Raw genomic sequence first — 12,988 nt, 5'->3', positions numbered from 1 at the left:
TCCATGAAAACCATGACCACTGAGCAACAGAGACATATACATATTAAAGAACTGACATCAGCTACTGGCCTTCCTTTGACCATGTGACATGATTTGTTGACTGGGCTTCAGCACATACACTTACCTTATGTTTCCTAATCACTTTCCTTGAATACCGAGACTGTCTGGCTGGGAGAGAACAAAAAATAGATGTAGAGGGACCTACAGAGAATAAGTACTTTCCTGCAACAAAATACAAAAGCAACTTTTGTTTTCAAAGCAACTAACTTTGTACTTGGTATATGAAAAATTATTTTACTTTTTAGGGATTGTTTGGCTGCCACGCCATTCCCAAGCCATATGGTTTTATGGCGTATCAAATACAGTTTTACAGTATGTGTATTGCTAAATTTGTTCAAGGTTTTTGAGACATACCACCATTAAAGCATAGTATAGGATTCAATTAAACCGAAAAAAAAATGTTTTACAAAGTTTTTTATTTATTCTGTTAAATTAAGCCAAATAGCAATGGAAAAAACACTGTTGTCTGCTCCTGGTTCACACAGATGACATAGTTTTGTCTGATCCATAAAAAGCCTGCGGCTCTTTAAACCTGGCTCTTTAAATCACATTATACTCTACGTAAAACGTAAACAATTTTGGCTCTTGATTATTATAATAAATTAGTACAAATTTCCACCAATTTGCTTATCTTAAAAAAATTATTTAAACAAGTAAAAATGAGTTACATTTTGATGGAACAAACATATGGCACCAGTTTCTAAATATCATGCCGATTCTGGCCTTCGACTAATTCTCAATACTCTTCCCCCATTATCAGTACAGTCAGAGCTGACCAGCCCGTGAAAGGATGGCTACCTTGCCCCCTGCCAGTGCTATCACTGTACTGTTCCCAGATGTATCCCGTTTCCAGATACTGCTTGTAAACATTATTGATGAGGTTAGTCCTGAGCTCTTGATAGAGGGAAGCTGCCTTTTCCTTGTATGGTCCTTCTATGTTGCCATAGTGATGCAGTGCTCGAACAGCCAGATAGTTAATGTTGATCCAAATGGGTCCTCGCCAGTAGGGGGCATCATGTTCCGTGTTCCTCTTCATGTAGAGAGGATCTGTACGAGTGAGTGAGCGCAGACCATAGGGTGTCCAAAGGCGTTCCGGATCTTGAATGTCCCGTAAAACATGCTCTATTTTTGGCGAGTCTGGTGTCAGAATATGAAGCAAGAAAGGGAAAAGGCTAACATAGCCTAATGCATTCACATACTGCAGCTTGGGGGCTCTGCGAACGGAGCGAACCAATCTCGTAACAGGGAACTGATGCCGTGGTTGTCCAGGGGGCACGTACACTTTCTCCTGCTGAAGTGACACAGCCTGGGTGTGATTGCCATAATCACTGAAGGCCCGCAGATTCTCTGACCAGTGCAGTTCATTTAACAGATCGTTATTGCTGAGAGTAAGATGGGTGTTCTCATACACCTGGTGGGGTTCCCCAAGTATTCGTGCCACATTTGCCATGATCCCAGAGGCGAGAGCCATCCAGCAGTACAAGTCCACATGCCTCTCATCAGCTGAGGGGTGGGAGGCCCGTGGGTAGTCATCCAGGCCAGAGGTGAGGGTCTTGGGATTCAGAAAAAGGTTGGTGTCTTTGTCCCTGCCTCGCCAGCGGTAGGAACTGGCCATGGGTCCAGCTTGTGTGGTGTTAAACCACTCAAACCATGTCTTTAGCCTTGGGTATAGCCTTCTCAGGAAAGGAAGCATGGTCTGAGAGGACAACATATCTGGCTTAGCCTCCAGTTGCTCCACCAGCTCCTGTAGGACCAAGAAGAGTGTGGGTGGGTTGGCATTTTCATTGTGCTGCACTATAAACTCGGACGGTACTTTGCTGCGTGCCTCATCATCCAAGATCTGTTCACGTGGGATCCAGCCCTCTATGTTGATAAGATCGAGCCAGTGTGCTATGACCTCCTGTGTTAACTGAGGGTCCCATTTGCTGAGGAGAAGTTGATGGAACCCTTCATCCCATAGAAAGCCCCTTGGAAAAAAAGAGCGAGATGGTACCGCCGTGAACAGTGGCCCCTCGGGGTAAAGCACTGGGTGCTCATTGTAAACCGATTGTACCACCGACTGTCCGAAGAAATATCCCACGCCACCAAGCATATTGCTTAAAGCTGCCTTGGCGAATTTTACCTGCGAAGGTGTGAACCCTTTAGCTTGGAGGCCAAACGTACCTTCAAACTTCTCATCAAAAGCCATCTTGCGTTTCTCCAGCTCATCAGTAAGCACTGAGCCCACAAGCTGATTTGGACGTTCACGAAAGCTTCCAGATTCAAACAATACTTCAATCTGGAAGGGGGTTTGAACGGTTACCTGATGCACCACAAAGTCACTCTCAGTCTTGGGATCTTGCTGTTGATTCTGGTGGTTTGGGACTTTGTAAGAATCCACTGCAAAATAAGATCTTCTTTCACCCTTGGGAGGACTGAAAATAAACTTCTGACTTAGGCTGTTCTTCACTATATCTGTCAGTTTATCCAGGCCAGGGCTCTTAGTCTGCAAGTAATTGTATCTGAGGAGAAAAGAGAAACAGCGGCTTGTTGAAATAACATATCACAGTGAATTTAAATATCCTTTTCCCTCAGACCTTTTCAGTCATCTCTGTACATCTCAGTGCCTTGCCACCAATACGTTTTTGTATTTGAGAAACAACTGTTTGAATTTCATAATAAAAAAATGTGTTAACTGTGTGGTAAGGCAAAAGCTGCACTTTTATTGTGTTGGCTTGACGAAGCCAACATACTGTTATTCTGCAAACTTTGTTCAATGTTTTATTTTATTTTTTTTCAAAATCCCTACGCTACAACCAAAATTTCTAACACTAACTCCTAGAGATTTCAAGCTACATCCACCAAACTTGGCACAGACCTTCACTGTTCTAGAATAGTGTGCTATGTCTTTTCCAACTGATCGTACTTACTGTTTTCAGAGGATGATCAAAAATCATTAAAATCCCAGACTTGCATTGACAATGTTAAAAAGGGCCAACAGAATGTTTAATTCAAACTCCAACTGTCATAAATTCAAATGTAAACAAACTCACAAAAGGCCTTTAATCTACTGTAAAGGTGCTGTAGGCGATTTTAGCCATTCTAGAATTTCCACAAGCTAAACAGCTGGATTAGCCATGCCCCCTCTTTCCAAAACCCAGCACTCCAAAGATACCAAATTAGCTTTATTGAGACTGACATAGAGCAGAAATGGTTCTACAAAAAACAAGAGCAGCAAAATAGCACCCTCAACTGACAACTGCTATGAGCAACATGGCATAAAATTTGCATTAAGCCCAAATAATTCACTGCAACTTCAATACTATGAGAATGTGCAAAATTATTGACAGGCAAAAAGCGCAGAAAATCTGCAGCCAGCGGACACATTTTTGTTTGCCATTTACAGGGTCTATTGCTGTCACAGAGACCGTGGGATATCTCACAACACTTACTTCATTAATATCTTTCAGAGGGTAGGACTTTTTTTTGCATATCTTTCCATAAAAAAAATCTTTAAGTTTATCTCTGTTGCTCAATCTATCTGACTGACTGTTTGAGTAGCTAGCTAGCTGTTTGTCTTACTGAAATGTCTGTACATCCATCAAACTTAAAACTTTTTGTCTTAACAAACTTTACCTATCTAGTTATAAACTATAATTCTTGAAAATATTATATTACTGTAATACAAATATTACATTCTGTCAAAACAATTACTGTTAAAAAAAGGACAATCCTTACTTTTAAAAATGTCCACAACAATTTATGCTTAATATACACTGTCTGGGCCAAAAAAAAATAAATAAATAAATAAATAAAAAAAAAAAAAAAGTCGCCGTTTGGATTTAAATAAGCAGATCCTTAAGAGCCTATGATTTGATCATTGCTACAGTGATTCATATGTTTCAGCTGGCAAAAATTCTTCTACAGTTGTGCTCAAAAGTTTGCATACCCTTGGAGAATTGGTAATATATGTACCATTTTTAAAGAAAACATGAGTGAGAAGGCAAAACACATTTCTTTTATTTCTTATGGGATTCATATTCAACTGCAGGTTATAACAGAATGGCACAATCATAAAACAAAAAATTGGCAACAATGAAAGAAATGAAATGACCCCTGTTCAAAAGTCTGCATACCCTTAGTTCTTAATACTGTGTATTGCCCCTTTTAGCATCAATGACAGCGTGCGGTCTTTTGTAATAGCTGTCTATGAGGCCCCAAATTCTTGCAGGTGGTATAGCTGCCCATTCGTCTTGGCAAAATGCCTCCAGGTCATAAAAAGTCTTTGGTCGTCTTGCATGAACCGCACGTTTGAGATCTACCTAGAGTGGCTCGATGATATTAGGGTCAGGAGATTGTTATGGCCACTCCAGAACCTTCACCTTTTTCTGCTGTAACCACTGGAGGGTCAGCTTGGCCTTGTGCTTAGGGTCACTGTCGTGCTGGAAAGTCCAAGAGCGTCCCATTCGCAGCTTCTGTGCAGAAGAATGAAAATTGTCTGCCAGTATTTTCTGATAACATTCTGCATTCATCTTGCCATCAATTTTCACAAGATTCCCCGTGCCTTTAGAGCTCACACACCCCCAAAACATCAGTAAGCCACCACCATGCTTCACAGTGGGGATGGTATTCTTTTCACTATAGGCCTTGTTGACCCCACTCCAAACATAGCGCTTATGGTTGTGACCATAAAAGCTCTATTTTGGTCTTGTCACTCCAAATTACAGTGTGCCAGAAGCTGTGAGGCGTGTCAAGGTGTTGTCAGGCATATTGTTACCGGGCTTTTTTGTGGCATTGGCCCAGTAAAGGCTTTTTTCTGGCAACTTGACCATGCAGCTAATTTTTGTTCAAGTATCGTCTTATTGTGCTCCTTGAAACAACCACACCATCTTTTTCCAGAGCAGCCTGTATTTCTCCTGAGGTTACCTGTGGGTTTTTCTTTGTATCCCGAACAATTCTTCTGGCAGTTGTGGCTGAAATCTTTCTTGGTCTACCTGACCTTGGCTTGGTATCAAGAGATCCATGAATTTTCCACTTCTTAATAAGTGACTGAACAGTACTGACTGGCACTTTCAAGGCTTTGGATATCTTTTTATATCCTTTTCCATCTTTATAAAGTTCCATTACCTTGTTACACAGGTCTTTTGACAGTTCTTTTCTGCTCCTCATGGCTCACTATCTAGCCTGCTAAGTGCATCCACGTGAGAGCAACAAACTCATTGACTATTTATACACAGACACTAATTGCAATTTAAAAAGCCACAGGTGTGGGAAATTAACCTTTAATTGCCATTTAAACCTGTGTGTGTCACATTTAAAATTTAAAATTAAATCATTTGGGTGATTTAAAAAGGAGCCAAGCAACTATGTGATAATAAATGGCTTCATATGATCACAATCCTTACATAAAAGACAGTTTTTTTGCATGATCAGTCATATTTTCAAAATCAATGCCAAAATTTCACAATTTCTGCCAGGGTATGCAAACTTACAACTGTAACCCTAAATGATGCAGTGTGTAGCTTCTCATTTCTTAACCATGTCGGAAGATGTATCCCGTGGTCATGGAAAAGATGTTAATGTGTTATAGAAGGGGCAAATTATTTGCTTGCATCAAGCAAAGAAAACAATTAAGGAGATTGCTGAAATCACTGGAATTGGGTTAAAAACTCTCCAGCGTATTATTAAAACCTGGAAGGATAGTGGTGAACCGTCTGCTTCACATAAGAAATGTGGTTGGAAACAAATCTTGAATGATTGTGATCGGAGATCACTAAAACACTTGAAGACACATTGTAAAAATTCTAAAGTAAAACTCACGGCTATGTTTAATAGTGAAAGTAAGAGCATTTCCACACACACAATGCAATGTGAACTTACAGGATTGGGACTAAACAGCTGTGTGGCCACAAGAAAGCCACTTGTTAGTGAGGCTAGTCGGAAAACCAACTTAAATTTGCTAGGGAGCATAGAGATTGGACTGTGGAGCAATGGAAAAAGGTCATGTGGTCTGATGAGTCTAGATGTACTCTATTCCAAAGCAATGGGCGTGTCAGGGTAAGAAGGGAAGCGCTGCACAGTGAATGCACACGTCATGCATAGTGCCCAATGTACAAGCCTCTGGAGGCAGTGTTATGATCTGGGGTTGTTTCAATTGGTCAGGTCCAGGCTCTGCAATGTTATGCGGCAGTAAAATGAAGTCAGCTGACCACCTGAACGTACTGATTGACCAGGTTATCCCATCAATGGATTTTTTTCTTCCCTGATGGCACGGGCATATTCCAGGCAAAAATGCCAAGATTCATCGGGTGCAAATTATGAAAGAGTGGTTCAGGGAGCATGAGGAATAATTTTTCGCACATTAATTGGCCACCACAGAGTCCTGACCTTAACCCCATTGAAAGTCTTTGGGATGTGCTGGAGAAGACTTTACGGAATGGTTCGACTGTCCTGTCATCAATACTAGATCTCGGCAAAAAATTACTGCAACTCTGGATGGAAATAAATGTTGTGACGTTGCATAAGATTGTCAAAACAATGCTTTTTTTTTTTGACCAGGCAATGTATTAGTGTGTAGTTTACTATAAACAAGTAACATTCATGTCTAGACATATAAATTACCTGGCATATTTTCCACTAGCACCTTCCCCCGCCGTGGGTTTGCCAAAGGTGATCTTGAAGTTGCCAAGCTCCTCAGACGTTCCTGTAATAGAGGTCAAGCGATTTTCCTCCTCTGCATGAGCCTGCAAGGAACCTTGAATATCTGTGGCAGCATAGAACATCAGCGAGATCACTGGAGCCGTGGCAGTAGAGCTCTGCCAATCAGAAACAAAGACTTGATGTGATGTGATGAAGCGATTGAGATATTAAAATACGCTATAATCGTAAATGCCTGATCATTTTTGCTGTTTATTGAAATTACAATTAAGAAGCTTGTATGGGGTATTTATATGCAAGCACAATTTTATGTTGGTAAGAAGATGAAATGTTTGGCCTTTATGAGACTAAACTAGACAGACAGGTCTCTCAGCTCTAATCTTAAAAGCATAGTTCACCCAAAAAGAAAAACTCTGTGAATTCACTTACCTTCATGTTGTTCCAAACCAGTATGATTTTTTTTCCCTATCCTTTATTGGTTAGCAGAATGTTTACCTCAGTCACTATTCACTTTCATTGCATCTTTTTTCTAACACTGAAAGTGAATGATGACTGAGGTTAAAGAAATAGTTCACCCAGAAACTATAATTCTCATTATTTCTTATTTTCTCTCACCATACAATGCAAGTCAATGTGGACCAACCAAAAAGGACATAAAGGCAGCATATAGGTAATCCATATGACTTGGATACAGAGTGGTTTAATCCATGTCTTCTGAAACGATACGATCTGTTTTGGGTGAGAACAGTGTATTGTATGATATTAGAGGTATTCCGATATATCGGTTTTATTGATTAATCTGTGTCGATAGTTGATTTTTGGAACTATTGGTTATTAGCAACAAACTTATGCTGATAGTTGCTGATAGTGTTTTCATTTTTATTATTCCTTATCAATAAACCTCATCTTGTGAAATGTTTATAAACAAAATATTTCATCTGGTGAATATATAGGCTATAGAAAACTAATTTGTTAAATACCTGCATATAGAGAATTGCAATGGAGCAAAGGCTCTGTTATTTCAAAATAAACGTCCCCAGTGTTTTCCAGGCTTGTTTATAGTGAAAAGTCATGCACTAAATCTTAATTTTTCTGGCTATTATTGGGATTTTGGTTGCACAATAAACAGCTTTTATTCATGTTGGTCTACAGTAGCCTCAAAGACTGTGCCCATCATAAAATGATGAGAGAATTATCATTTTTGGGTGAACTATTCCGTTAACATTCTGCCTCACATCTCCTTTTGCGTTACAGGGAATAATAAATCTGATAATGCTGGCTGTCACCCAAGTAAACATTAAGAGGATATTTACTCACATGTTGTTTGGCAGTGATTCTCCAAGTCCAGTCTCCACCATGATCTCCACCCATACGCTTCACAAACTCTGTGGTCAACGTGAAATCACGGTCATGGATCTCCTGGATTCCAAAAGAGACCCCATCGTGCATCAACCACCCATAGCCCTGCAAATGGTCCCCTTGCTCACAAGTGTGCCTCAGATTTCCATCCATATCACTGAACTGACGCATCCACATTAAGCCTAAATTTAAGTTAACACAGATAACTGTTAAAACTACACAGAAGGCTCTAAAGAAAAGAGGCAGACTTGTATGAACCTAACAGTCCAAATTCAAAATTCAGAATACACATGGTAAAAAAAAAAAAAAAAAAAAAAAAAAAAAGTGTCAATCTGAAACACTACCTGTCACAACAGATCTGGGACTTCTCGTTTTCATACCAAAGTACACCTGGGGCCGATAGGAACCCCAAAACCTCTCTGGAGACACAGCAGCACTTGAGCTATTAGCATCCAAGACCCGTGGAGAGGGGTGCAATGTCATGACCCTCCTGGCCAATGATGACCGCATATACAGGGCATAGAAGAACCAGATTAGGCTGAAGATGCACAACCCGATGGATATATTGATAAACACCTTTCCGATGTCAGTTTTCTTTTTCTTCTCCCTGCGTGGTGGAACAGGTGCTTTTTCATCCTTTCTTGGAGCAGGCACCCCATCACCAGATGCAATCCTCTTCCTCCGCCTACCCATCTTTCCTTTGACCTGACCAAGCCTGTCTGTGGATGACAGTCATTCAAATGTACCTGCAAGTCACACAGAATACAGGTTTAGGCTTGTTGACACAGTGACAGCATAAGAAGCTCATAGCCTACATCATGAAATAAGGCGAGGCTTGTTCTTTGGCACACAAAATGTATCTACGTCTACGAATTTTGAATCTAATAACGTACTTACTGGAAAATAGCAAAAAAGGACTCTACTGAACAAATGGCTAGCTGAATGAATGTATAAATGAGCGAATGAGGAAATGAATTAATGAGAATCAACCCGTCAGTGTTTCTTTAACGCGTACGGTCTAAATCTGAACAACGCATTGAACAAATATGCTATAACAAATCAAACATATCACGACATATTTGATATTTTGGGTGACGTTACCTTATGTACGTGTCAGTACTCTTCTGAACATTGTTATCAGCAGCATGGACACTTCCACATTTACGTGAGGTTAAGACTATGAAGCTAGCATAACAAGTGCACGGTCACTATTCTTCAAACTAAAAGTCGTCCGGAAACACTAAGGATACTATGGCAAGACGGAATTTATTTTTAATCATTCACAGGATATTAATTGTTGATTGATAAAGTAAATATAATACAAAATCAAGCATTAAGAATATGCTGTGGAGCATTTAAAACATCACCTGTGTCAGCTGTACAGGTTGAAATGGGTGAGATGCCGTTGGAGTTTCATAGGTTAAAACTGAAATTGGTATATTGGGCAACTGTGAAAGGGCATTCAGAAGTACATCCAGTTAAAAAAGTATTAGAAAATTGCTGGGAACATGAATATATAAATCTGAATAGCTTTGGATGGAAAGCAAATAAAGAGGCTCATCAAATTTGAATAAGTAACTGTGCTGTTTGCCCTACTGTAGTATTGCCAGCAACACCCCCATGGCTATTCCCAATGCCTGTAGTTGACTTTCAACTTCTAGTGAGTATAAATGATAAAAACAGACAAGAACCTAAAGAAACAATAGTACATAAATATTTGGATCAGAAATATGTATCAGTAATTCAGCTATGTACAGATGGATCTAAAGATCCTGAAACAGGACATACAGCATCTGCAGTGTATATACCAAGTTTTAGGAACAAAATAGCAAAAAGAACATCTAATCATATATCAGTCTATACAACAGAAATGCTTGCAATATTACTGGCTCTTCAGTGGGTGGAAGAGATCAAAATACCTGAAGTGGTCATACACTACCGGTCAAAATTTTGAAACACTTACTCATTCTCTATTTTATATATATATATATATATATATATATATATATATATATATATATATATATATATATATATATATATATATATATATTTTTATTTTTATTTTTTGTTTTTTTTCACATTTAGAATTATAGTAAAGTCATCAAAACTATGGAATAACACAAATGGAACTATGGGAATTATGTTGTGACTAAACAAAATCCAAAATAAATCAAAACTGTGTTATATTTTAGCATCTTCAAAGTAGTCACCCTTTGCCTAGAATTTGCATATATGTACTTTTGACATTTTCTCAACCAAATTCTTGAGGTATCACCCTGGGGTGCTTTTTAAACAGTATTGAAGGAGTTCCCATCTATGTTGGGCACTTATTGGCTGCTTTTCTTTATTATTTGGTCCAAGTCATCAATTAAAAAAAAAAAAAAAAATGTTAATTAAATTTTAGTTTTATAATGAAATAAATTAATATGGTGGCACAATTATATTTTTGTCTACAAAACTAATTTCAAACATTTAAGCATACGCCTTCAGATCAAAAGATTTTTAAGATCATGAGAAACATTTCAGTCAAGAGTTTCAAAACTTTTGACCGGTAGTGTAAGTTCAGACTCTTTTGCAGCATTATTAAGTCTAAAGAGTGGAAAATCATCAACTAGGCAAGACATTTTATCAGATATTTTACAAAGTTTGTTCAGAATACATCAAACAAGAACAGTTATCTTATTTGTATGGGTACCCGCTTATATAGGGGTAGAAGGAAATTAAGTGGTGGATCGAATAGCAAAACAAGCATTAAAACACTCAGACATAGAGTTGAATGTTCCAATGAGTAAATTGGAAATAAAAGGGCTAATTAAAGGAGCTGTAAAGGATATGTGGCAAAGAAAATGGGACTTTGAGAATAAAGGACGACATCTATATAATATTCAGAGAATAGTTGCGAGTGAGAGGAGAAGTTTTAGGAACAGAAGGGAAGACAGTATAATATCATGTCTCATAATTGGGCATTCTGCTCTTAACCAGTCACTACATATGATTGGAAAACATGTATCCGGATGTTGTGTCAGATTTGATCTTCCTGAAACAGTCGAGCATGTTTTAATAAAGTGTAAAGGTTATGACAATGAAAGACTACAACTTATAGAAGCACTTAGAGATATAGGAGTTAATCAGCTTTCACTGCAGAATTTGCTAAACAAAGATACAGCTGTAAGAGTGTTCAACATTTTATTTAAATATCTCAAAGACACAGAGTTAATGGTCAGGATTTAAGATGTACATGTAGTTTGTTGGTTCCCTTTTTCTTTTCTTTTTTTTTTTTTCCCTCTATGTCAGTGCTCCACAATCCATCCTAGTAGGTGGTGGAAAATGCACCAAAAGCTGGTTTGCCAACCACCATAAAACGTCAAAGAAGAAGAAGAAGAAGAAGAAGAATTGCTGATTTCAGCAGTTCAGTTTTCACTAGTTAAAATGCTAATTCTTGATATCAGGAATGGAATTTCTACTATGAAAATGGCAATTCTTGATATCATTGAGATATCATTGGTGAGTTTTTGGTGATTTTAGCTTTTCAACCCACTTTAATGCTCATTTGCAGCATAATCGTACTGTTAATAGAGCTGTTCAGCCATGACTTCAATTTGTAGGCGAACCCGGAAGTCTAATTCACAATGGGTTCCCTCAGGATTTTGCTATGGGTTTTTATGATAGGATTTTTGAATTTATGAGGAAAATAAGGTCAGTGGTAAACATTACTTGACAGTACGTGTACTTTTTTTTCTACAATGTAAATTACACACAGTCATACCGCAAACGTTAATTTTGAAGCCGCTGTGCATTTAAAAAGCATATAATTCAATACGGCTTTAAAATTCCCGTTTGCGGTATGACTGTGTGTAATTTATGTTGTAGAACAAAACAATTCAGAATCAGAACCCGAATGAGCTTTATTGCCAAGTATGCTTACACATACAAGGAATTTGTATGGGTGACAGAAGCTTCCAGTGCACAAACAATACAACAAGTCAAAGATAATAAAAAAAAAGAATAATAAAATAAAATAAAATAAAAATAGTGAATAGAAAATATAATATTGTAATATATACAAATACACAATAAGACAAAAAATAACATATCTACAATACCAGTATGTTACAGTTATGTGGATGGGAATGTAATGTGCAGAAGAGGTAGGATATGTTAAATAAATATAAATAGACTGAGCTGGGTATTGCACATAATAATTACTCATGTGGCAATCATTTTCATGAGATAATGTTCATGAGATGGATAGCCTGAGGGAAAAACTTGTTCTTGTGCCTGGCTGTTCTGGTGCTCAGTAGCACCGGCCAGAGGGCAACAGTTCAAAGAGGTAGTGGACTGGGTTAGTGGGGTCCAGAGTGATTTTTCCAGCCCTTTTCCTCACTCTGGATGTGTACAGTTCTTAGAGGGTGGGAAAGGGAGAACCAATAATCTGCTCTGCAATCCAAGCTGTCCTTGGTAGTCTTCTGATGTCCAATTTGGTAGCTGAAACAAACCAGACAGATATTCAAGTGTAGAGGATAGACTCATTGACTGCTGAGCAGAACTGGATCAGCAGCACCTGTGGCAGGTTGACCTCCACAACTGGTGAAGGAAGTACAACCTCTGCTGGGAGTTTATCACAATGTTTGTTTCCCACTTAAAGTCAACATGATTCAGGTGCGGGTTCCTGGGCCGATGCAAATTCTTGAACTGTTCAAAGTGTTTCCACTGCAGAAAAGGCCATTCCTGGGAGGAAAATCTGGTTCCGCACCGGCCCCAAAAGCTTGCCATTCTCTATGCAGGAACTGATTATGTAAGGGGACATAGCTGAGTATGTCAGATGTGGGAAGGCGGTATAATGTTTTGTCATCATGTAAATTTTTCAGATAACAACAGTTCAATCTGTTGCTGTACAACACCAACAACAACAACCCAAACTTTTTTTTAA

General features: G+C 38.6%; 1 protein-coding gene across 1 annotated transcript; it reads right to left on the bottom strand.

Annotated features, from left to right (window-relative positions):
* Positions 1 to 457: 457 nt before the first annotated feature.
* LOC127444422 (mannosyl-oligosaccharide glucosidase-like) lies at positions 458 to 9,259 on the bottom strand. The gene is made up of 5 exons (XM_051703787.1): positions 9,157 to 9,259; positions 8,400 to 8,801; positions 8,014 to 8,237; positions 6,661 to 6,854; positions 458 to 2,561 (listed from the first exon to the last, which is right to left on the bottom strand). Exons 2-5 carry the CDS (start codon positions 8,746 to 8,748, stop codon positions 797 to 799), a joined length of 2,532 nt encoding a protein of 843 aa, XP_051559747.1. The 5' UTR covers positions 8,749 to 8,801; positions 9,157 to 9,259; the 3' UTR covers positions 458 to 796.
* Positions 9,260 to 12,988: the final 3,729 nt, after the last annotated feature.

This window comes from Myxocyprinus asiaticus, chromosome 7 (genome assembly GCF_019703515.2).
Source record: "Myxocyprinus asiaticus isolate MX2 ecotype Aquarium Trade chromosome 7, UBuf_Myxa_2, whole genome shotgun sequence".
NCBI classification, from domain to species: Eukaryota; Metazoa; Chordata; class Actinopteri; order Cypriniformes; family Catostomidae; genus Myxocyprinus; species Myxocyprinus asiaticus.
The sequence above is the reverse complement of the archived record's forward strand: the minus strand, read 5'-3'. Positions and strand labels throughout refer to the sequence as shown.

What these genes read in the sequence shown, in the direction of transcription:
- LOC127444422 (XM_051703787.1), bottom strand. Translation starts at nt 8,748, where the DNA reads ATGGGTAGGCGGAGGAAGAGGATTGCATCTGGTGATGGGGTGCCTGCT. An exon ending in TCCCAGATCTGTTGTGACAG is followed by an intron (nt 8,238 to 8,399) that starts GTAGTGTTTCAG and finishes ACTTAAATTTAG; the next exon opens with GCTTAATGTGGATGCGTCAG. An exon ending in GCTAGTGGAAAATATGCCAG is followed by an intron (nt 2,562 to 6,660) that starts GTAATTTATATG and finishes TTTTCTCCTCAG; the next exon opens with ATACAATTACTTGCAGACTA.